Raw genomic sequence first — 24,596 nt, forward strand, 5'->3', positions numbered from 1 at the left:
TGGCGCGATCTCGGCTCACCGCAACCTCCGCCTCCTGGGTTCAGGCAATTCTCCTGCCTCAGCCTCCTGAGTAGCTGGGATTACAGGCACGCACCACCATGCCCAGCTAATTTTTTGTATTTTTAGTAGAGATGGGGTTTCACCATGTTGACCAGGATGGTCTCGATCTCTTGACCTCGTGATCCACCCGCCTCGGCCTCCCAAAGTGCTGGGATTACAGGCTTGAGCCACCGCGCCCAGCCCCATTTGCCTTTTGAGGGCTGATACATGATGCTGGTCACAGCAGTTCATTTGGAAGAGGGTTTTGAGTGACTCACCTTCATCCTTAACTTTTCCTTTGGCATAAAGAGTTTGGGAGTCCTGAGATTTTTCTATTTGCCTTTACACTGGAAATAAGGTTTTCCATTTGTTCACCAGCCACTTTGTGAAATCAGCATTTTCTCTTCTCTGGTCTACGTTGATTCTTTGAAGTTTGAGGGCAGGGCCCCACGTTCTTCTTTCTAACATTTGATGACCCCTCCTCGTTCCACTGGCCAAAGTCTCCCCTATCACAGCCCTGGCACAGACCACCCCATTCTTCCTTTCTGTGTGTAGATGGACTGGGCAGAGGCAGCGTGTTCTGTCTGGAAGAGGGGACTAGGCCTTGGATGCCATGTCCAGAGCAAGCTCAGATGTCTGCAGCCGTAAAGTATCCTGCTGTTGGCTGTGCTTCTGTGGCTCAGAATTAACAGTTAATTTCAAGGCAACCTTCCTCCATCCCAGATTACTAACAGAGCTTTCCAAAGAATCTGTAACTTACCTGTAGCTCTTTCCTTGCCAGCGGAGAACATAACCACCCGATGGGTTCGTCCTGCCCACTGCATAAACAAAATCAATTCACAGCATTTCAATAAAGAAAGAATTTAATTGACATGATGCTGGCCATGGGCAGGAGACAGAGTTGGTACTCAAATTAGCCTCATCAAAGGCTCAGAGGCTAGGGTTTTTCAAAGGTGGTTTCAGGTATGGGGGACTAGGCAGTGGGGCTTACTGCTGACTGATTGGGATACCATCACAGGGGTGTGAGAAATGGTCCTCTGTGGGCTGAATCACTTGTGGGTGGGTCTACAGGAGTGATTGGTGGGTCCAGGTGGAGCCGTGGTGTCAGACATGCAAAAAACCTGAAAAGACAATTCAAAAGGCCAATCTTAGGTTCCACAATAGTGATGTCATCTGCAGGGGTAATTGGGAAAGTTGCATATCTTATGATGTCCAGAATGATGGCTGGCAATAATTTATATCTGTACCTAAGCAGAATTCAGGCTCCTCTCCTTCCCTTGGCCCAGTGGTCTCTCATTAGCTTTACAAAGGTGGTTGAGTTTGGGGGAAGGGCTCTTATCACTTAAACCATAACCTAAAATTCTCCAAAAGTTAGCTTGACCTAAGCCCAGGAATAATTGAGGGCTTCTAGAGGCAAGATGGTGGGGGTGGTTAAATCAGATCTCTTTCACTACCATCATTTTCTCACTGCTATAATTTTTGTGAAGGCAGTTTCATGAGGGAAGAACAGAGGCCAGTCTGAGGGGACAGAGTGTGAAGCTGGTCACCTGGCCCTGTCCCCCCAGGTGGGTGGTGATGGATTCTTCTTACAGCTGCACACAGGCATACCATTGCCCCCAGGACCATTGTCTCCCGGCACCAAAATGTGCTGTGGGAGCTCACAGGAGAGAGAGGGTGTATTTTCACTGGGGCTCAGGCTGGCTTTGCCGTGGAGCTTGAAGGGTGGTGGGCTTTGGCGTGCAGCAGGTGGAAGAAGGCTATGTCAGGTCTGAGCTTAGCTGCAGGGAGGAGAGGAAGGAGTACTTGAGGGAGGGGAGCAGTCAGCATGCCCTGCAGAGCTGAGACCACCGAAGGCTCCTGAGAAGTGGGATTTGTGTGTGAGCTGTGTTTCAAGAAGGTCCACAGAGCAGTCATTTCTGGAAGAAATAAGGGCATTCCTGGAAGTGAGAAAACTCACTGATCGAGTTTCTCCAGGTGGGAGATAAAGATGTCCTTGTGGCAAGTGTGGGAAGGGCAGCTCCAGGAGCCACCTCTGAAGATCCAAGGAGCCAGGGCCAGGCTGCAGGACAGTAGTGCACACTCCCCCAGGAATTTCACGGAAAACAAAGAAGGCAGGGTCAGAGGCGAGGAAAGTGCCTCTGGTGGGGACTGCCCAGGCTGCTGGAAAGAGGGTGAAGGGGTCCCAGCACGCAGGTGGGAGACCTGGAGGCAGGAGGGGAGTGGCCAGGGCAGTGCAGAGGTTTCTACTTAGTTGTCAGGACCGCAATCATCTGGGGGACTGAAGGGAGGTCCTGGTGTGAACGGGAGCACAAGGAGGCCACTGCAGGCTCAGATGACTCCAGGGTAGCCAGTGGTTGGGGGAGGATTGGGCTGTGAGGTCACAAGAGCTGGGTCCCAGGGTATGGATGGGGCAGACATCCCAGACCCGCAGCTGCTCACACCATGACCGGCCAGCCTGCAGACCCCGGGCACAGCTGCTGGCCCTGACTAAGCTGGGGTGGTGGCCCTCTGTCACATCCTGCAGGGGCAGAGGCAGCAGGAGCCTGAAGGAGAGACCAGTACCAGGTGTCCTCACCTGGCTCCGTTCCTGCTGAGACCCACGGTCAGGTCCTGCTGCAAGGTGGGTGTAGGTGGCTCGTCCTGGCACTGTGGATGCGTGTTCTGGGATGATCCAGAAAGTGACTCAAGTCCTGATCATAATCTATGGAAGATTGTCCTTGGAACAGCATGGCAGAACTCCCCATGCTCTGAGGCATGAATGTTCACCCTCTCCAAGGCAGGCCTCACATGGTCCTAGCCCTAGAGCCCCTGTGGCCCCAGCAGCATCCTGAGTAGCAGGAGTTCAGGGGAAGGGTTTGAGGATATTTGATGTGGAAGGAAGCACAGGTTGTCTCTGAAGGTAACAACAGCAAGCATCTCAGGCATTTCACAGACGATTTAGCACACACATCCGATTTCCTGATATCCGCATGCGTTTACTCAGCGCCCCGTTGGTGTGAAGCTGAGGGCCCGGAGAATGCTGCAGGCGTGGGGGAGACTCCCATCTTCGAGGTGTTTGCAATGATTCTTTCTCTTTAGGCAGTGATGGCTGGGCAGGGATCCCAACCACATGTATTGGACTGACTCAAGGCTCAATCTGGAGCATATTTAGATGTTTGGGTTTTATTGGATTCAGTGCATTCTTAAAAATACAAAGGTTCTGTCTGGACTTCATATACGTTACTTTGAAAAACCCTCTTGTTCATTTTATTGTTTTGGTTATTTCTGGGTTTGGAGTTGTGGGTTTAATGTTTGTTCAGGTACCAGAATGTGTCCCCTGTCTGTGGAGTCCACCTGAACCCAACCCATCATCAAACTGCTGTTTCTCAAATTCAGAATTCTGCTGTGAGCCAGTTTCCAGGTGCCGTCTAAGGGCAGTGTTCCGGGAGATGGTGTCTCCTGACGCACAGTCTGTAGTTCACCATCTGGCTGTTAAGGGTGGGATGCGTGCAGCGCGCCAATTAGACAGAATGTCAGTGTATCTGAGTCGTCTGAAAAAAATCTGTAAAATATTCTCTGCAGCATTCTAAACGCATTTGGAGACCTTGCTCTGCTGCAGGGCACTCTCTCCTCCTGCTTAGCTCTTTCTCTTAGGGACCAGGAGCGGACACTTACCAGCCAGGGGGATGCTAGGAGCAAATCTCCACATTGAGGCTGTTTGCAGTGCTAAGCTTTGCTGTCCTTTCTGGCAGGAAAAGCCCTGGTCAGGGAGCCCCAGACAGTGGCAGGTGATCCTGCCATAGTACAGTGCCTGGCAGTGCAGCAGATGCTCAGTAAACATTTGCCGTAGAAATGAATGCTCATTACTGCCAAGTGTAAGGAGCTTGTCTAAAAACTGTGCTAAGTCATCAAGAGCAGCCTATTGGTTGGACGGTGTATTGCCTTGTTTCTGCCTCTGTGGACGGTTGGGTTACTGTCGCACCCAGAGGCCCTTCTCTGAATATCTCTGCGGTTAGTCTCTCAGCTCTTAGCTATGGCTAAGGCCCTTCCCAGTGTGTGGTCATCTGACACCTCCGCTGATTGTCTCCTGAGAAGAGCACATTCTCATATCTGCACTCCATGCATTCCAGGGTATTCTCCTTTCATTAGTTTTGACAGGTAATTGCTTTGGGTATTTCCCTCCAAAGGCTCTTCCCTCTCTGTTTCTGCCAAAAGCAATTATTGTCATCGTTCTTAATTGCAGCATTTCTAAAATGGCATTTGGCATCATACCCAGCGTAGCGAATGCATAGATGTAGCTTTCCTTATCTCAGTTGCAAATATTTTAAGAAGAAATGATGTAAACGTGCATCTTTAGAACAAAAAGAAAGAAAATCTGTCATTTGGTAGATTTGTATAATCAGTGTTTGTGTTGGAATAACTGGGATTCTGTAGGACTGAGAGTAACAGGATATATTGTAATTGGTCACCCGAACAGGCAGCATTCAAAGATGTCACTGACAGAGAGAGTTCAGGAGCCTGGCAGTATGGGCTACCATTTCAGAATCTCCAGATGCAGCGGAAGATTTGTTTACCAGACCCCTCAAGTTCACGTCCCACAGCATGGTGAAATCTGGACCTGGGTGGTGTCACATCTAGCTTCCTGCATTGTTTCATCAGCGTCACGCTGGAGCTTTGTTTACCATAAACACTAAGGCGAGAAAGTTCTGGAATGCAGCTACTAGAACTCTGAGGGTCTCTGTACCACTACTCCCTGATGGGGTGGGCGGGATCACTGGCATTGGCTCTGCGAAAACATCCACCTCTCAACTACAAGCCCCTGAGCTCGGGACATGGGCACTGTGGGGTCTTTGCTCTGCATGGTCAGCAGGGCAGCTGGGAAGTGATGGCCCTGAGTGTCCAGGCTGACACCAGATATCCAGGAATGGTGTTATTTTGAAGGGTCTCTGAGTAGAAAGTCAAACTAAGGCAGGGATGGAAATCATGCTAAACTGCAGCTTGTCATAACTGCAGCGGCCCCTTGAAGGCCCCAGAAAGCAGAACTAGGGTCGGGGGTAGAAATCACAAGTAGCCAGGTTTTGGCCCTAGGACATACTGGAGAATTTTCTAGTGAACTGAGGTGGGCAGCTGCTGTAGAAGGTGCTGATTTCCCAGACTCTGAGAGCAACCAGAGAGTTGGGCTACCGTGGACCAGCTCTGTGGCCTTTCCATGCCTGGGCACCCACTGGTCCAGCCTAAAGTGAGGAAAGAACCACAGTTCCCGGTGTCCTCCTCACCCAGGGACCGTGTGGACTGGCCAAGAACATCTTACACTGCAGGAAAGACTCTGTGTGTCCTCCCTGTAGGCATGGATGCCAGTTGGCTTTGCAAGGTCAGCAAGAAGGGGTCAGTTTGTCTGGTCTGGGATGATTCTGGTCAGAGCAAATGGCCATGGTTCACAGAGGACAAAGCATTTTTTAAAAAATGATTTTCAGATGCCCTCTCTCACCACTCCTATTTAACATGCTATTGGAAGTCCTAGCCGGGGCTATCAGGCAAAAGAAAAAAATAAAGCGTATCCAAATAGGAAGAGAGGAAGTCAACCTATCCCCGTTTGCAGACAACATGATTCTATATCTAGAAAACCTCACAGTCTCACCACAAAAGCTCCTTCATCTGATAAACAACTTAAGCAAAGTTTTAGGATGCAAAATTCACATACAGAAATTACTAGCATTCCTATACACCAACAACAGCCAAACTAAGAGCCAAACCAGGAAAGGCAGTCCCATTTACAATTGCCAAAAAAAGAATAAAATACTTAGAAATACAGCTAACCAGGGAGGTAAAAAATATCTACAGTGAGAATTATAAAACACTGCTCAAAGTAATCAGAGATGACACAAACAAATGGAAAAACATCCCATGCTCATGGACAGGAAGAATCAATATCATTAAAATGGCCATACTGCCAAAGCAATGTACAGATTCAGTGCTATTCCTATTAAACAACTAACGGCATTCTTCATAGAACTAGAAAAAAAAACATTTAAAATTCATATGGGACCAAAAAAAGAGCCCAAATAGCTAAGGCAATCCTAAGCAAAAAGAAGAAAGCTGGAGGCATCACATTACCCTACCTCAGACTATAGTACAGGGCTACCATAACCAAAACAGCATGGTAGTGGTACAAAAACAGGCACATCGACCAATGAAACAGAAGAGAGAACCCAGAAATAAGGCTGCACACCTATGACCATCTGATCTTCAACAAAGCTGAAAAAAATAAGCCATAGAGAAAAGACCCCCTATTCAATAAATGGTGCTAGGATAACTGTCTAGTCATATGTGGAAGATTGAAGCTGGTCTCCTTCCTTACACCATATACAAAAATCAACTCAAGATGGATTAAAGACTTAAATGTAAAACCCCAAACTATAAAAGCCCTGGAAGACAACCTAGGCAATACCATCCTGAAGATAGGAATGGACAAAGATTTCATGAAATAATGAGGACTCATGAACACAAAGAAGGAAACAGACACTGGGATCTTTTTTTTTTTTTCTTCTTTGAGATGGAGTCTCACTCTGTCATCAGGCTAGAGTGCAGTGGTGTGATCTCGACTCACTGCAACCTCCACCTCCTGGGTTCAAGCAATTCTCCTGCCTCAGCCTCCTGAGTAGCTGGAACTACAGGCACACACCACCATGCCCAGCTAATTTTTATATTTTGGGTAGAGACGGGGTTCTACCATGTTGGCCAGGATGGTCTCAATCTCTTGACCTATTGATCTGCCCACCTGAGCCTCTCAAAGTCCTGGGATTACAGGCATGAGCCACCATACCTGGCCAACACTGGGGTCTTCCCCCAGCTGGAGGGAGAGGAGCAGAAAAGTTAACTATTGAATACTAGGTTTAATACCTGGGTGATGAAATAGTCCGTACAACAAACTCCCATGACATGAGTTTCCCTGTGTAACAAATCTGCATATGTACCCTAGAACCTAAAATAAAAGTTAAAAAAAAATAGATTTTCCCAGTTCAACCAGTTAATCATTCCATCAAGCTGTTAGTCCTTTAAACTGATAATAGTCACAGACGATCAATGGTTTTGATGAGCAAAATGAAAATAATTGGTTTTTCTAGAAACTCTGTTACATCTGCATTTTAGAGCTCATATGGAAATCTCCTTGCTCAGCAGTTGTTTTTCCGGAGAGGACACAAAGGCCCACAGGTGTGCTCTGCACCTGTACATGACCCTGTGCTTTCCCGTTAGTGGCAGGGACTCAGAAACACTGCCAGCACCCTCCAGACCCACCCCGTGGCAGAAAATGAGGTGAGAGCATCCACTCTGCTTTGTTGTTGGGCCTGTTTTTATCCAGTTCAGTCTCTTCCCTGGGGAGCAGGTGGCTCAGGAGATGACTTCCAGACCCCAAAGACAGATTCTGATGGGAGCAAACTTGCCCTTTGCAGCCTCTCTCTGCCACCAGCCAGGCACTGCCTCAGTTCTGTTTGTGTAGCCTTTGGTGCATGACCTCAGGGGCCCCATGGGAGGGGGCCAGCTAGCTCTGCTGGGTGAGCCAGCAGCTTCCCATCACAGCCTCCCCAGGTGCCTTGCTCACTCAAGGACTCAGGATTCCATGAGCTCCTGCTTTTCCAGGGCCAGGCAAAACTCTGCAGGTAAAGGATGCCTGGTCTTCGTTCTCACCTTAATGAGCAGTTTTCCAACATGGAAATGCTGTCTTCTTTCTGAATGTTTGAAAGGTTTTATAATCGTGGTGTTGGAAGGATATGTGGAATACTCTTGCATTCCACAGCCTGGATTCAGCAGCACTTTGCTGCATTTGCTCCAACTGTGTTTACAGATTCTAGAGGGCATATTTTGGGGAACAGTGTGAATGCAGCTACAGACCTGTGACTCTTAGAGGTCCAAGACACTTGGGCCTGAGCCTTCTGACAATGAAGGCATTTTAACAGGCAGGTCTGTCCCCTAACCAGCCCACATTCTCTCACAGCATTTGCTTTTGGTGTTGAACTCTTCCTCTGTTCTCTGTGGTTCTTTTGAACTAGAATTTAGTGCTATAAGCTTGATTAGATTCGGGTCCAAGGCTTTCGGGAGGAAGATATCTGGGGATGCTATGAGCCTGCTGGTGTACTCCCAGCACACGATCCTGCTGCCCATCGTGCCCTTGACCTCCTGGTATGTTCTTTGTCACTTGGTTAGGAAGTGACCTCCAGAACTCCATACAGACAAGCGTTCTCTTTCCCTTCACAGGGAGTCAAAACGGGTCTGGCAAGTCACCTGTGAGGTTGCTAGCACAGTGGTGTGAGCTCTGGTTCAACAACTTTTCACGTCTTAGCTTTAGTATCTATCAATGTTTCGTACCCAAGCAGTTGTCTTTGGAGGTTAACCACATTGACTTCTCAAATTTTAATTATTCTCCACACATTATTAATTAGCATTTACAGTAAACAAGGGCTTTTCCTCATTGATTGGGAAAGAACCACATTTCCTCATTGATTGGGAAAGAACCACAATTCCTTTTAAAATGACAGGATAAAAGTTCAAGTATTTTTGGCCCTTATTAAATACTGAATAACTAGATTTCCTATCAGACAATTATTTTATTGCCATTTGTTTATATCATAAATATAGTGGATATTGATTATTACAAATGGGGCATTGAACTGTACTGTGGAATATTATACAGCCATTAAAAATGATGGTGTTGTACATGAATAGCATGAAAAATATGCATGATATTCATGATATATTAAGTGGGAAAGCAAGGAAGATTTCCATATGTATAATATCCTATTTTTGTAAAAAGAAATCATACGTAACTTCTGTGTATCACATGCGCATGTACCTAAGCATGTATAACAGTGTCAAAATGAACTCCTGGAGTCTCAGATTCATTATGGCCTTAAGCAGGCAGGGTCCTCTTCCCAAGCAAGTCCCTGATGTTGCTGGACTCAGAAGTGGCGTCCTGATAGCTACCTCTGCCCTCAGAATGCCATGACTGCCCCCTTCCCCTGTGGAGGGAGAGGACCTGCAGGAAAACCTCCCCTAGGAAAACGGAGCCCTGGGAACCACCTCCGTGCAGAGGGAGCTGGCCTGGGAGTATGTTAGAGTCAGCCCAGCAGGATGAGGAAGGAGGAATCAGAACAGCAGCCCGGAAGGAGGGAGATGACCACCCAGGTCTCCCGAGCGGGTCAGCGGGAGCCCCACAACCCCTGGGGCAGTCTCCTACCCTGCCCTCCAGCACCTCACGCCCTGGGCATGGGAGGGAGAGGCCTCCTCTCTTCCCATGCAGGTTTCTGCCCCAAAGCTTATTTAATACATTTAGCTGCAAACTTTAAGTCCAAGCCTAAAAAGCAGGCAAGGGTGCCTGGTGCCAAGGGTTGGCCAGGAGATGACAAAGTCGGGCTGGATGGCCCCTGTTTAAGTACAAGCTTAAATGTTAAAATTTGGAGGTAAACATATTAAATGAGGAAAGCAAATCATACCTTAGACTAGGGTGGTTAGAAAATGCATTTTCAAAGACTGGCCAGAAATACTAGGGACAAAGACACCTGCCCACAGAGGTGAGAAGCAACAAGGCCCAGCCTCTTAGCCAACATAAATAGGGTGCACCGGGACACAGAGATGGGGCCTGCACAGCTGCGCCTGCTGCCAGGCTGCACACTAGCCTGTTACTACACAGTGGTGCCAACGTGAGGCCTTCACTCTTCTGCCTGTGCTGTGTTGTGTTGGAACATGTTCCCAGCGGGCAGAGATTACCTTCCTAATTTGAAAATTTACACCTGGAAAAATGTTTGGAATCTTAAAGAAATATTTAAGTAAGCCATGTGTATTGTCACCTTAGAAATGAAAAGTTCTAGGCTGTTTCCTGTAAAAGAATCCCGGTAGCCCAGGACAGCCTGGTGTGACGGGACTTGGCGGTGACCCCTCTGTCCCTGCCTTCGTGACCTGGGAGGGGTCCAGGTACAGTGGGCAGCTCCTCCTTGGTGACACTTCAGGTGGGGCCATCCAGCCCTGCTTTGCTGCCTCCTGGACGACCCTCTGCACCAGGCACTCTTGCCTGCTTTTCTCCCCGGCAGAAGGCTGCTCCTTATTTAAGAGACAGATGAGGAGGATGACAAATACAGTGAGAAAAACACAACATTTTTTCCCATTCAGGGATGTTCGGTAATTAGTTTGGCATGAACCACCCCAGACCAAAATACAGAACATAAGCACAGCTGTGGTGCGATGTCCTCCCTGTCCCTGCCCGCATCCCGCCCAGGTAGGCCACAACGACCCCCAGCAGGTGCAGGAAGCTCAGGAGGCACCCTTGCAGAAGTCAGGGGCCCATGATGGGAGATGCCACCAGAAACAAGCTCAAAGCTGGGGGTGGCCCCAGCATGCTGTCCCCTCTCCAAGGGGGACAGGTGTTTCTTCCAACCACACCCACCAGGCTTCATGGGTCTCTGGATGGCTCTGAGTGGGCGTGCCTTGCCAGGCTGTGCTTCCCGAGGACAGGCCCTCCTGCCCTTCAGCCAACACGACCCCACCCTGGAGGATGCTGTATGGGGGCTGGGGAGAGGCTAGGCACCCGCTGGCTGCTTCACCTCAGGCACTACACATGTGGGAGATGGGACTGGTGGTGCCCCCCTGCCCTTGGGCTTCTGGTGATGAACAAGTTCCCATGTCAGAGCGTTGGGGAGGGGTTTGCCTTGGCCTCTGCCTCACACCGCTGCCTCCACAGCCCCCTGTGCAGCAGGCTGGTCTGGGCATCTGTGTCTGGGCTCCCGAAGGTGCAGGGGGAGCAGCAAGCATGAGTCTGAGTCTGGAGACACAGGCCACGTGTCGTCCTGCAGGAGCTCTGAGTGCCGCTGCCTCACACCCAGCTCTGCCTTGTGGTACTCGTGATCACCTCCTGCCTGCTGTCATATCCATTCTGCAGAAGAACAAACTGAGGCCTAGGGTTAGCAACATGCTCAGGGGCAGCCAGGAACTGCGGGGCGGGATCCCTGCATGCCTGGGCCCATCCTTCCTATCTCCTGTCTCCACCTGGGGAGCTGTAGCCCGTCGTCAGAATTGCTGGGGGCCTGTTTAAATGGGTGGCTATGGACCATGCTGCACAGTGACCCCATTCCAGCCTCCGCATTCCAAGGCTGGGCCTCAGCCCAGGGTGTGCTTGGAACCATGAAGAGTCTTAAAAAAATAAAAACACTCTCCAGGCAAATTAAACCAGAACCCCTGGGGTGTGGGTACTTACAGCAGTTTGGGAGGAGTGGGGCTTCCGGCAGGGGGCGGGTGTGCAGTCGATGAGTATCAGGCAGGGAGGTCCTGCCACAAGCCTGGAGGGACCCAGTGCTGCATTTCAGGAGGGGTGTCCGGTCACCCTCTGCCCTGCCTCCACCTGACTCTGCCCCCACAGCCTCAGATGTCCACATCCAAAATGTGGGATCGTGCTGCTAATTTTCCTCTGAAGGTGTGGGTCTGTGGGAGTGCACAAAGTGCTGTGCAGCACACATGGGCCTCGGCTCTGTACACTCAGGACAGCAGAGCCTGTGCCGGTGACAGCATCCAGGAGTAGCTCTGTGCACCGGCGCCAAGTGACCATGGGACCACGGAAGCCACGTTGTTCTGGTCACAGCAGATTTTATACAAAGAACTACCAGGGTACAAGAAGTGCTATTGTTCTGGTTTCTCTTAAGGTAAGAAAAACCAGTCACTTTCTATAATAAAAGAACTTGGACCTGATCATGCATCTCCGTCTGGGCTGGAAGAGAAGGGCCAGCGGAGCTGGGCTCATGCCTGCCATTGAATGGCGACTACGTTTCCGTTTCTCTCTTCCTTTCCCTCCATCTCCTGATTCATGGTAGAAACCCATCGAATCTGGAAGCACCACAAACGAAGAGGCAGAATCAGGAGGCAAGGGAGGTGGGATGCTGAGTACGCTGTTCTCCCGCCTTGGTCTTGCTACATCGGGACCCATGTTTTAAGCTCGTTCCCTGAGATAGACTGGGCTGACTGCTTTCACCTGTGGCTCCTCGAGACACGGAAAATGGCATCCAGCAGTACACTCCATCACACCAGTCAATCGGAACTCCTCCTGCAGGCCTTTTCCTCATGGCTGCCTCCAGAAAGAATCCTGGCTGTTACCATTTGGGTCAGAAGTGGTGAGGATTGCAGAGAACTCAGCCAGTCAGACACGTGGCTGGTATTAAACCCCCACCTTTGGAAGGAGTGGTCACAAGGACTTCAGCAGCCCCCCTTGCAGAAAGAGAGTCTCATCCCTCAGCCCCTGTTATTTGCCATGAAAGAGGAGTGTTCAATGACTGTGATGGCCCTGAACTCTGACCTCTGTGTGAGAACTAGCTAGGCTTCCTGCTCTGCCCAGATTCTGGAGGAAGTTTTGTGGCTGTCACTTGAGACATAAATCAAGCTTTCTTGAATGGACGATGTGATTGGAAATATTTGCTCCTAAATGTATTGGAGGCAAGCTGTGATCTAAGCCAATGGCCAATCTCAGGAGGCTTCGCTTCCCAGCTTTCCTTTCCCCATTTGCTGGTTCCTAGAGCTGCTCCCCAGCCCTTTTGGGATGAAGCAGCTTCAGCCCTCATGCCCCTTCTCCCAGTCCTGCTGACACTTGGTGGTCACTGATGACAGCAGCAGGACGGCCTCCCATGAGCCAGGCCTCCCAGGCCACCCACCCTCAGCTGCCGCTCTCTGCGGAGTTGCACGTAGGTTAGGGGCAGGTGACTCTGAGATGGAAGGAGGGTGTGGGGGAAGCATGGGAAGATCTAGGGCACCACTTCCCAGAGCTGCTCATTGTCCAAAGAGAGCATGAGCTGCAGCAAGCATGATGCAGGTGACAGCTGGAGTTGTACCTCTCTGTGTCCATGTCTCAGGAGAGCAGGTGCAGCCCCCACCTCCAACGTGATGCCCTGCATTGCCTCTGCGTGATGCGGCACCATGGGTGACATGCTCACTGTTACCCCATCTGTTCACAGGCCATGCAAAGGGGTTCATCTCCATTCACACCAGAGGCTTAAAGAGGATCCTGGACCCACATACCTGCCCTTTGGCTCCATGACCAGTGCTTTTATAATTACAAAACCGTGGAGAAATTAAGTCACAGGAAGCCTGTGTGGTATACACTAGTGATAAAGCAAGTTCCATGAGGTTTGGGACAGCAGGTGACTTTCTAGGGAAAGGGCAGTGACCCAGGAGCCCAACCTGCTCGGCCAGCTCCCACACTCCATCCTGTGGTTCAGAGTGTGTTTCCTCCCCTCTGTGAACCTGGTCTCCACCCCACTGTGAGGACAGGGGCTCTCACCTCATTCAGGGAGCTGCTGGGAGGACAAAATGGAATATTTGTAAAAGTCATTTCCTAGATAAAGGGAAGCATGTCGTGTGAGAGTCTCTTGATATTTAATTGATGTTTATGTCATTGAAATTGAAATAATGAGAAAATGAATCCAAATCCACAACTCAAAATAACACTTTTAATGTCATCTATAAGAGCCAGGTCTTCCTAGGGAGTCTCGAGAGAAGACAGCCTCTTTGATGTGATGAGATTGCAGGTTCCTCCCCACTGGATGCACTCTCCTGTTTGGCTGGAAGGTGTCACATAAATGAGTTACTGCTGTGTTCCTCAGAATTGCACCTGGAGGAATTCCCAGCATACTGATAAGAACCTGTTCTAGCCGAAGCCTTTCCCAAACCCTGTGTATTCCGTTGAAGATACTGTAAAGCCTCTGAAATGTTGGGAGCATGCACCGTCACCAGATCAGTTTTTCTAAACCATTTAGTCTAGAATGTTGTTTTAGGGAGACTAAGCTGATTTTCAGGCAAAAAGTTAGGAAGTCACCACGGGCAGTCTACATCAAAAAGTCACTCATTGCCTGGAAGCTTCCAGCCCCCGACAGGCCCCTGTGACTGAGCACCAGTCACTGCCCACTTGCTTCCCTGAATGCACCAACCACGCAGGCACTGACCATGCCAGCGCCAACCCGGTGTGGGGCACCCTAGAGGGCCCATGTGACTGCTCCGCCAGCTGTGTGCTTCCCAGGAAGATTTGCTCCTGGTTAGTTATGTATGGCTATGGCACAAATTTCCTGAAATTTGGCTTCAAAATTAGTAGTTGGCCCCTCCCAGGGCTCTCAGGTCAGCCCAGAAGGTTCTGCCCACATCGCCTGGGCCGTTCTTTCCCTACACTCAACAGGTGCCTAAGCCTCGCTTCTCCCTGCAGCCTCTCTAGCCAGGGTGCCCACCAACTGCTCTAACCCTTCCATGATGACTACCTTCCAGAAGGAAGCAGAGCCTGCCAGTCTGAGTGGTCAGCACAGGTCACAAGGCCACATAGCAGGGTGGGGACAAGATCCCATGTCCAATGGGTGGAGCTGGTGTGCATGGGATAGAAGGAGCTCACAGTAGCCCTGGAAGACCTTGCTGTTTACAAACAAATCGATGCCTCACACAGGCTGCCTGACTACTTAGCTAAATGTAGCCTAAGCTGGTATCATATGAAAGGAAGCATGTGGCTCCAGGAAGCTGACTTGTGTGCTTAGGAAAGAGTGGAAGCAGCAGCAGAATCGGAGGTGAGAAGGGCAGCTATAGGGTGTCGGGCAGTTCGGACACCAGCTTTGCCAGACTGAGTTCCTCCACTCCCAGTGCCCTGACCTTGGAGGTTCCAGGCAGCACATCAGGGGCATGACCCTCAAAGGCCAAGGGTGACCCAGCCAGCAAGCCTGAGCTTGGGGGCTTTGGCGATGCATTCTAAGTGCTAGTGGTGACACGCATTGCTGTGTTCTAATTAAGGTGAAATGTCCAAAGCAGACAGATTGCAGTCCTGTTTCAGCCAGGCTTGCCCACCAAGCCCTGGCTATCACTTCGGATGAAGGGCTGCTGATTATCAGAGAAGGCCCCTTCTCCACCCCTCTGCCAGGTTTTGAAAGATGAAGATTGGGGTGATAAGTGAAATAACTTTCTCATTTATATTGATTCATGGGTATTTTGGATTATCTATATGGAACTTTTAAGCTGAAGAGCAATGACCCAGAGAAGTGGCTCCTCTGAGCTTCTACCTCGGTGTGCAAACTGAGGGGTATCATCGCCCTTTTCTCTTTTTGCTTCTTGATTTGTGAGACACGTTTGCTAGGTTTACGCTGCATTTGTCTAACTCTGGCCCTAAACAGTGCTGTCCAGTAGAATTTCCCATGGTAGTGGAAGTACCGGTGTGATGGCTACCAGCCGTGTTCCACTGCAGAGTTTAAATGTGGTGGTTGCAACTGAGAAACCAAACCTTTAACTGCATTTCATTTTAATTAGCTTTCATTTAAATGGCCACATGAGGCTAGTGGTTGCTATACAGAAAGTCCAGTTCTAGGGTTTTTTCTCTGCTTTTTACCAATTTATACTTCAGTTCGTTTTCTTTTTTCTGCTCTTTTAGCTGAAACTTATGACACATTGTTGAATAATAATGGATTGTATGTACCCAACCTGGCTCCTCAGTTGTACAATTGTGTTTAAACATGTCTAATAATATTTGCTCTTTCTCTTTCTTCTTCCTTTCCCTCCCCTCTTCCTCCCTCCCTTCCTTCATTTCTCTCTCTTTCTTTCCTCTTATTTTTTTTCTTTTCTTTTCTTTGAGACAGGGCCTCACTCAGTCACCCAGGCTGGACTCAAGCTTCTGGGCTCAAGCAATCCTCTTGCCTCAGCCTCCTGGATTGCTGGGACTGCAGGCACTCACCACAGTACCTGGGTTAATACTTGCTATTTTTAACAAATATTCTCTGTGATGTTAAGGGATTCTCATTATTTTACTATTTAGGGTTTTTAAAAATTAGAAATGGCCACTGAATTTCACCAAGTAACTTTTCAGTCTCTTGATACAAACATGTTCCACTTTTCGAGTGACCTTTATGATCACCATCTCGAAACCTAGGTTGCTACCAGAGCTTAACAAGTCCCACTTCCCAGACTGCCTCATCTAAACACTTTTGTTTGTTTCTCACTACCTCCATCTGCAAATCCTTTTTTTTTTTTTTTTTTTTTTTTTCATGAAATCTCAACTGCCCACTGCTTTCATGGCTGTGCTTCTCTCCTCTCAGAGGTGGCCCTGCCTGCCTCCCCTTCTATTCCCATGCTGTCCTGTGCCTCGGCACACTCTCCAACAGAAGGATTTGCTGCCTTTCCCAAATTTACTGCACCAAATTTGAATCACTTACATCCAACACTGAACTGATGGCCTGTTCCTGCATTATTTTGCTTTGGCCTACACAATGTTTCTTAAAAATGTAAATATTTAAAAATGGTTATCTTTATGATACACTTCAAATATTAAAGTTGTAAAAGGCAAATGATACTACAAGGCTGATGAAGATAATAGTCTCCGGCCCCTTCTTCGCCCCTCCTCATCCGAGTTCTCAGCCCTATGGTAGCATCTCTTTTATGTCTTCTCTGGTATTTATTTTATTTCTAAACAGCATACTTATGCTGCTGTTTCTTTTCTTTCTTCCTCCCAATTTACATCAGTGTCCATTAGATTTCTAACAAGAATAAGGATCAATCTCTCCTGTGCTGTTCTCACCACCCAAGTATAATTTATTATCCCGCCAGCGTCTTGACAGAATCACTTCACATTGCTGGTGTACATCATTGCCATCACAGTGAGCCACATAAGATTCAACATTTTCTTTCTTCATAACTTGACGCTTTTCCTCCTTTTTCTGTTGCTGGGTTTTTCACCTACCTGTCAATAGTTAGGCATCAAACCTCGGGCCAGAACAGCAACAGCAAAACATTCTCCAGATACCACATTCATGAGGTGATCTCAGGGTTCCATTTTTTTCTCTTAGAGCCACTTCCTTTGGATTCCCCTTCCTTGCCTATTGGGGATCCTCAGGCAGGGGTCTGGCTCCAAGTAGGCGCCTGAGGCTCCTCCTCACAGTTGGGATCTGGTCCCAGGTAGGCGCCATGAGCTTCCTCCCCACAGTCGGGATCGGATCCCAGGTAGGCGCCATGAGCTTCCTCCCCACAGTCGGGATCGGATCCCAGGTAGGCACCTGATCCTCCTCCTCACAGTTGGGATCTGGTCCCAGGTAGGCGCCGTGAGCCCCTGCCCCTCACAGTCGGGGTTCTTGGCCAGGTCTGGTCCCAGGTAGGTGCCGTGGCCCGCCCTTCAGGAGGCTGCAGCCACAGAGTCCAGGACTCCACCTGAACACGGTTCCCTGCAGCGTCCTCAGCCCTTGCCAGTGCGGGGGAAGGGCATCATGGCCTCTGTCTTGCTTCTCCCCCGCTCTGCCTGGCTACTTAACACAGCTGCTTCTGTCTGCAAGGCTGCAGGGACATCTCTTGGAGTTGTCCTTTCAAATTCTTGGCTGTCCTCTCCGTGAGGTTGCGAAGCAGAGGGAGAAACTCCCGTCTTCCCCGCCCCAGACGGTTCCGGCCCGGAGGGCGCGGCCGTTGCTACGCATGCGCCCCAGCGCTGTGGTTGTACTTCCGGCTGCGCTTCCGGCTGCCGTCAGCCTCAGCGTCCTGAGCCCTCGAGTCCGCGTCCTCGCATCCTCACAGCTGCCAGCTCCGCTGCCTCACGTGCTGTTCAATAAGGAACCAATGAAGGGAAGACTTTACCCAGCCATTGAAGGGACCAGATGATAAGCTCTAGACACTTGAATCAAATCCTACTGTAATGCAAAGACTTTGTTGTGGTATGAATTTAGTATCTGTTAAAATTTAAAGCAGGAATTAGTATCATACAGCATATAATTATTGCATTATAATTTATGCATTAGTTATCTTATTATACATTATCTTATTATTTATTTATTTTGAGACAAGGCCTCACTCTGTGGCCCAGGCTGGAATGCAGTGGTGTGATCTAGACTCAAGGCAACCTCGACCTCCAGGCTCAAGTGATCCTCCCACTTCAGCCTCCTGAGTAGCTGGAACTGCAGGCCTGCGCTGCTACCTCCAGCTAATTTTTAAATATTTTCTATAGAGACAGGGTCTTACTGTGTTGCCCAGGCTGATCTCAAAGTCTTGGGCTCAAGGGATCCTCCTGCCTTGACCTGCCAAAGTGTTGGGATTACAAACATGAGTCACCACACCCAGCCCATTATTTTAAAATAACAATATTATTTAATTGTTACTATCATCAAGGCAGAAATTTGTCATTTTGTGGTGAAGAGTTGAACCTTCAAAATAACCAGCCGCAAAACTGTCAGAGCTTGCTGTTTTGTAGGAGACGGACAAAACTTTGCTGATCATGTGCAGAGTCTTCACTGGAGGCCTAGACATCTTCACTTTCCTCTCCACCTTGTTCACTCTCTGCTGGGAACCCTAACCTGATACCTCTCCACCACCTCCCCTATACACCAGCATTAGAGGTGCTTGGTTTACGAGCTTAGCACTTAAATAACTCTACAACTTAGACTGTAAGCACCCTTACATGGGGGCTGATGCCTGGTGAGCCCAAGGCACATCTGGAGTTTCCAGTGATGGCTTTAAAATGTTCACCTGTTTTGAACATTTTAAAAGAAAACCAACATTTTCTTTAAATATGTTAACATTAATGTAATATGAATTTATGGATCTATTAAATATTGATATGTAATTTTATTTTATAATAAATAATATTTTCACTTTTATTGAAAGTATTTAGAAAGTATTTTCATCTTCAAAACTTAGCTCATGCCCAGCTTTTCAGAGACATTTCTGTATTCTTGAAAGTAAAACACTTCTGTGTTCACACCAAAGCTGTGTGTTCTCCGTGAGTGTATTCCTGCACAGGTCTGGGTGGCATGTGTCTGAGAGTTTGTTTGTTGGTTTTTACCTAGGATAGCACATTGCTTTTCCAATATTGAGGTTTAAGTAAAAGATAAAATTTTAGAGGTCTCAAATATAGTATAAATACCATGGATATGTAAGAAAAAGTCCTGGATTTAAACATGGATTCTGTCACTGTTGGGCAATATTGAAAAATCATTAAATGATTCTAACCCTAGTGCTTTGCATCTGGAAGATAATGCAATGTTTTTATGACTTACCTTTACCAAGTGGTTAAGACCAAATAAGAGATCTAAAAATGTTTAATCTATGCATTATGCAAATTATTTGATAACTCCACGAAGGTAACCTAAGATTTTGTTGCTAATAAGGTGTCTTGAGAGGACCAAACTCTTATCAAATACCTCAGTTTGCAAATAATCAGTGATGTCAGATTCCCCAGAAGCACAAGCATACTTTCCCCGGGAGTCTTCCTCCCCCACAGGCCCAAGTCTGCAAGACTTAAGCTAATACCCAGTGGTGCCCATTTCATCACACTGGGAAATGCTGATCACAAGAAATATTAAAGATTCAGAAAGCACATAGTATATATTGCTCTTAAAATTCAGAAAGAACATAGTATACATTGAATTACTCAAATGCTTTCTGTCACCGTGTGATTATTCCTCCAAAGCTAATTGAGATGAACCCACAAGCTAACTATAGCCTCAATAATTGTGTTGGTGTGTGTTTCACAGAAAAGGAGTTAGTGAGGCAGTTATCTCATTAATGGCTTTTCCATTTGTGACACTTCTGTCACCTTGTGCCTGCCTCATTCTGCTTCTCTCCTTTCCAGCCTGCAGTGGCGTCTGGGACAACATCACGTGCTGGCGGCCTGCCAATGTGGGAGAGACAGTCACGGTGCCCTGCCCAAAAGTCTTCAGCAATTTTTACAGCAAAGCAGGTACCGTCTATGGGTTGAGTTCCTTAGCTCCCCCACGGTGTTTGCGTCTGAGCATCCATTTTTTCCATCCAAGAAGCAGGAAAATCACTTTCCTTCAGGCATTTCCTGCTACCCTGGGGGTCAGGGAACAGCTATGGCACATTGGGGTGAGTGCCCGTCTTAGGGAGCAGGAGGGCATTGCCTACCTTCATCCAAACCCCGGAGAGCAGGGCAATTGCAGGGAAAGAACCAGGGGACACAGGAGCCAAATGGAAACCAAAGCATGGGAAAAGTGCATGAGAGTGGGGGGAATGCAAAGGGTTCATAAAGGAGGCTCCCCTCCTTCTGCTGAGTTGGTCTGTGAACCCCAGAGAACATGCTCTAGAAGGTTCTGGGAAGTGGGAAAGTGTGGCACCCAGAGCTTCCATGCTCAGGAGAGAGGCCCCAGGATGCACTTAGTGTACTGAACCCACTCCCCCGACGTACTTGCTGCCTCACAGGTTTGATGCTGCCTGGAATTTGTAGTTTCTCTGGGGTTCCAGGCTCCTTCTCTGTGTCCAGGGCATGCTCCATGTGCGGTGCTGCAAATATCTCTTGGCTGAATCCTCACAGAAGGGTTTTGATTATTTTTGTGAGTGATTCAGAGTTTCATAATGTGAAGAAATTCTATTTAGAAAAATAGAAAACATAAGAAACATCTGGAAACAGAAAGCATAATACCTTGGAGTGCTATGGAGAATTTGCTTTTATCTTGGACAGAGGCTAAAGGGTAAAGATGCTGGGAAGTAATAATGTTGAAGTGTTAAAGCAAAATATTAGAACAGAGATTAGGACAGAGGAAAAGCAGATTCTGAAAGGAAGATTTTTTTACTTCCTCACCCCGAGTTGCCAGCAGAGCAGCCTAAAGGTGGGGACCATGCTTGTGTCAGCATCATTGGCCACCCCCAAGTTAGAATCTATGTCACTTTAGAGGACCTGAACTTTAAGAACTGCCCCTCCGGTCAGTAGCATTTCTACTAATCAGCTTGGGCTACATCCATTCTTCCAGAGATCTGGAGTGAATTGGCATGGACTCCAGCTTTTCCTAGTCAATGGCATGGTTCTGAGGCTTCCAGAAAGCATCCAGCAGTCTTGTGGTTTCCACATTGGCAAACACCAGAATGCAAACTCCTGCCCTGCAGAGTTAGGACCTGGGATGCAAGCTCTCTCCCCACCCGAGCAAGACTTTACCCCTCTCCCACCTGGGCTGGACTTCACCGCTGGTGCTCGGGGAAAGCTGTGAGGATTAGGTGCTTCTGGTATTTCCTGTCCCCATCCCCTCCAGGAGGCAGTGAGCCAACTGTCTGCATAGAGGGGAACAAGGGAAGCAGAGAGCTGGGGTGAGAGGCAGGAGGACTCACCACGGGACGACAGCCTTCCGTGAGCAGCTCTTGCTCATGCCCCATGCTCAGCGCCCTGGAGGCAGCTCTGACAGCTGTGTGCTGGCTTTTCTCCCTTGACTTGCTCTCCGTGTTTCCAGTTGCTCCTGGTGCCCACCTGCCAATTCTGCATGGTGCTGTTGTAGCCAGACCCAGGGCAGCAGCTCAGCCCCCTCCAGCACAGACATAGGTCCAGGTGCAGCAGACAAAGGGGCATCAGCGCAGCCCTGAGTGGAGGATGATGTAGGTTCATGGGGCTTGGAATAGTCGCTGAGAAGCACTGAAGCCCTAAGGCAGGCCTTCAAGTATTCTTTGTCTGGCAAGTGGGCGAGAGGATGGCGCCCCCCCCTGCCCCCAACCTTTCTTTGCATCTTCCTGGCCTCTCTGCCCCTCCTGGGCATCACTGCACCTCCCTGATCTCTCTGCAGGTTGCCATTTCTTGTCCTTCCACATCTGCCCCATGTGTCTCAGGAGTGAGAAGTCAGAAAGGATGGAGAACCTGTAAGAGAATCTGCACTTCATAGAATGACTTACTGGCTTAGTTTTTTGAGTTTTATTTAAGCATCTTCTTTGGATTGGTAAACACTGATCCTTGTATGAAGGAAAAAGGGCTGCATCTCGCAGAGGATGAGTGACAGGCTTAGCTCCCACCCAAGTCCTGGCTCCAGGCTCAGGATAGGACCTGCAAGTGCCCTGCTCAGTTGAGAGCCAAGCTGTCAGGTGTGGCACTTGGCCCATCGCTCACCAGCAGTGTGACTTTGGGCAAGTGGCACAACTTCCCTCAGCCTCGGCCATCTCGTCTCTGAGGTTAATGAGAGAGTTGCCTCCTGTGGTTGTCGGGATTAACTGGGCTGTTGCAAGCACAGAGCCCAGCGTTCCTGAGAGCTCGGTGAGTCATAGCTGCCACTACCACGTGACTATTATCATTATAACAACCATTACGAGTGCTGTTCCTGAGTCTGTAGTGGGCACATCATTTTTGTTTGTGGGCCTGTCTCCTTGTCCATAAATTGGGGCAGTGGAACCAGACGTCTAGGAGTATTGCCCCCTTTAGGGGTCTGTTTTGCCTCCACTGTGTATGGGGGCCTCTGCAGCTAAGCAGCCCCCAGAACCCCCTGGAGCTCACTGTGTGAGGTGTGGGTCTTGTAGTCAGAGCCCCCAGTTGGTGACAGTGTCGGGGTGCCAATGGGTAGGACCAGCCCTGTGGCCTTGCTGAGACCAGCCTCCTACCCACTCCTCCCTGGTAGAGTCAGGGCCTGGCCGGGCCCTCTCTCTGCCTCTCACCAGTGCATGACAAGAATCACACATGCACCCCACTCAGACTACTAAGTCCTCAAAGCTTTGTTTTCCTCTTCTGTAAAATGGGAACAGCAGTGCCCACCAAGTCTGTCTTGCAAGGTTTTCTTGAAATTAAAGTCATGAGAGCGAATATATTGGATAACTCCAAAGCCCCAGGCCCTTCCAGTCCCCCAGGCAGGGAGACAGGTGCCCCGCTCCAGCCACACCAGGCTCAGGGGTGCATGGAGGGGTCCGGCCTTGTGGGCTCTGCGGTGGGGTGATCCTGAGGCCATGCAGCCATGCTCAGGGCAAGGCTGGCATGGGGTTCAGTGCCTGGTTTCATTCTTATGCCTCGGACACCCTTGAGAGCTTTATCACTGTTCCGTGTGGCCCCATCTGCTAAGGACACACACAAATACAAAGAACATCGAATTTCTGAGCTTACATATGATTTTACTTGTTTAGGAGCAAATGATGATATTGTAAGGGCATAACTGCCTTGGTTTCATGTGATTAAACTGTAATTCCTCCATCCTTTCTTCCAATACCAGTGGCCAAGTGGAACCTGCCCTACTGGGTCAGGGTTGGTGGTGAGGGCCTAGTAGGGAGGAGGGAGGGTGCTGTCAGGACCTGGGGCAGGTGAAGCACCTGGCTCCAGGATGGTCAGTGCTTGGCTGCAAATATCACTTATGGTGGCAGAATGTAAGAATCTATTAAGAATTTTCATTCTGACCCAAAAGAGCTACACTTCCAGCTGTGGTAATGATGATTTATGACACAGTGCATTCACTCACATCTCAGGCCCCCTAGAGGTGGCCTGCTGGCCAGGTCACATGGACAAGGAGGCCAAGGAAGTTTTTTCGAGGGGCAGCCATGTCTCCTAGCTGACCCCTGGGCATGGGAAACATTTTAAGATAGCACAGGCTCAGCACGGACCAAATGGTGCCTTCTAAGGCCAGTTTTCATGGATTTGCAAATAAAATATCTGAATTTCACTTTCCAGGAAACATAAGCAAAAACTGTACGAGTGATGGGTGGTCGGAGACTTTCCCGGATTTCATAGATGCCTGTGGCTACAGCGACCCGGAGGATGAGGGCAAGGTAGGCTCGCGTGTGGTGCTGCGGCGGTTGGGTTCTGTGTCCTCACACTGCAGCAGCAGCTCCTCCCACCCGGCAAGAATTATTCAGATGTTTCCCCTAAATAATCCTCTGAGTACCAACACTACTTCCATTTTCCAAATTAAGCAATGACCCTGTTTCCATTCTCCTGTCAGCACTTGGAATTGTTGGATTGTTCGTCATTTTGCAGGCAGGGAAAGGCAGGTTTTCTTGATCTGCTGTCTGTGTGTCTGGAAGATGGTGAAGAGAACCTGAGAGTGGTCCCACCTGCCTGAAAGTAACTGTTCAGATGGGTCCTGGAGAGCGCGTCCTTTCTGCATTTGGATTTCTGTCCCATTTAAGATTTTGCCGCATTCTGGGACATTGAGCAGCCAGTGCCCTGGTTTCTTGAGCCCTGAGCCTACAGCAGGAGATGTGACCACAGCTAGGGTGTCTTTTCAAGCTGAGAGACCTGGTTTATCCTTGGCCAAGAGGCATCTGGGAGCCGGGGGCCCAGAATGAGTTGGGGACACCCCCATCAGGGCTGCACAAACTTGCCACAGTGTTCTGGGGCTCTCCGTATGATGTTCACTGTGAACCCTTCTGCAGGGCTGTGATCTTTCAGTAATGAGGATATTTTTCCTGAGTGTGGGATGTGTGGCCTTAAGCTCTGCTCCCGTCCATCCGCAAACTTCCCCAGCCCCACCTCAGGTGGCTGCTCCTCCTGAGGGTTCACTCCGCTGCAACGTCCACCTGTGGTTTATCACCAGACAGACCGCCATCCTCCCCCGCAGCCCTGGCAGCACCATGTGGGTGGCACGCGCCGTACCAACCTGCAGCCAGAGGTGTGTGCAGAGCGTGGTCCCCACACAGGGCGAGACGGGGGCCGGGGATGCGTTGGAGGCTGCTTTAAGGAGCCCCGGGAAGTATCACACTCCCCACATACAGATGTTCTACAAGCCCACAGAATTCCCAGCAAAACCATCAGCTCCCGGGTGAATCACCTCCTGCCCTGCCCCTGCTCCACCTGCCCCTCCTGGAGGTGTGGCTTCTGCCCTCTGGGTCCCCAGGGGACAGCGATGCTGCCTGACTGCTTCTTG

At 49.2% G+C, this 24,596-nt stretch overlaps 1 protein-coding gene across 3 annotated transcripts in view; it reads left to right on the forward strand.

Moving 5' to 3' along the window:
- VIPR2 (vasoactive intestinal peptide receptor 2) overlaps positions 1 to 24,596 on the forward strand; it is a 100,106-nt gene that overhangs the window by 9,674 nt on the left and 65,836 nt on the right. For 2 of the 3 annotated variants that reach the window (XM_032244855.1, XM_032244856.1), the window contains exons 3-4: positions 19,616 to 19,723; positions 23,402 to 23,499. In XM_032244855.1, coding sequence (XP_032100746.1) covers positions 19,616 to 19,723; positions 23,402 to 23,499 — 206 coding nt within the window. Of the gene's footprint in view, positions 1 to 176; positions 3,236 to 19,615; positions 19,724 to 23,401; positions 23,500 to 24,596 lie in introns of those variants that run through there. The other variant, XM_032244857.1, reaches the window with a different exon arrangement.

Source organism: Sapajus apella, unplaced genomic scaffold (assembly GCF_009761245.1).
Source record: "Sapajus apella isolate SASKATOON/1434 unplaced genomic scaffold, GSC_monkey_1.0 scaffold56, whole genome shotgun sequence".
NCBI lineage: Eukaryota > Metazoa > Chordata > Mammalia > Primates > Cebidae > Sapajus > Sapajus apella.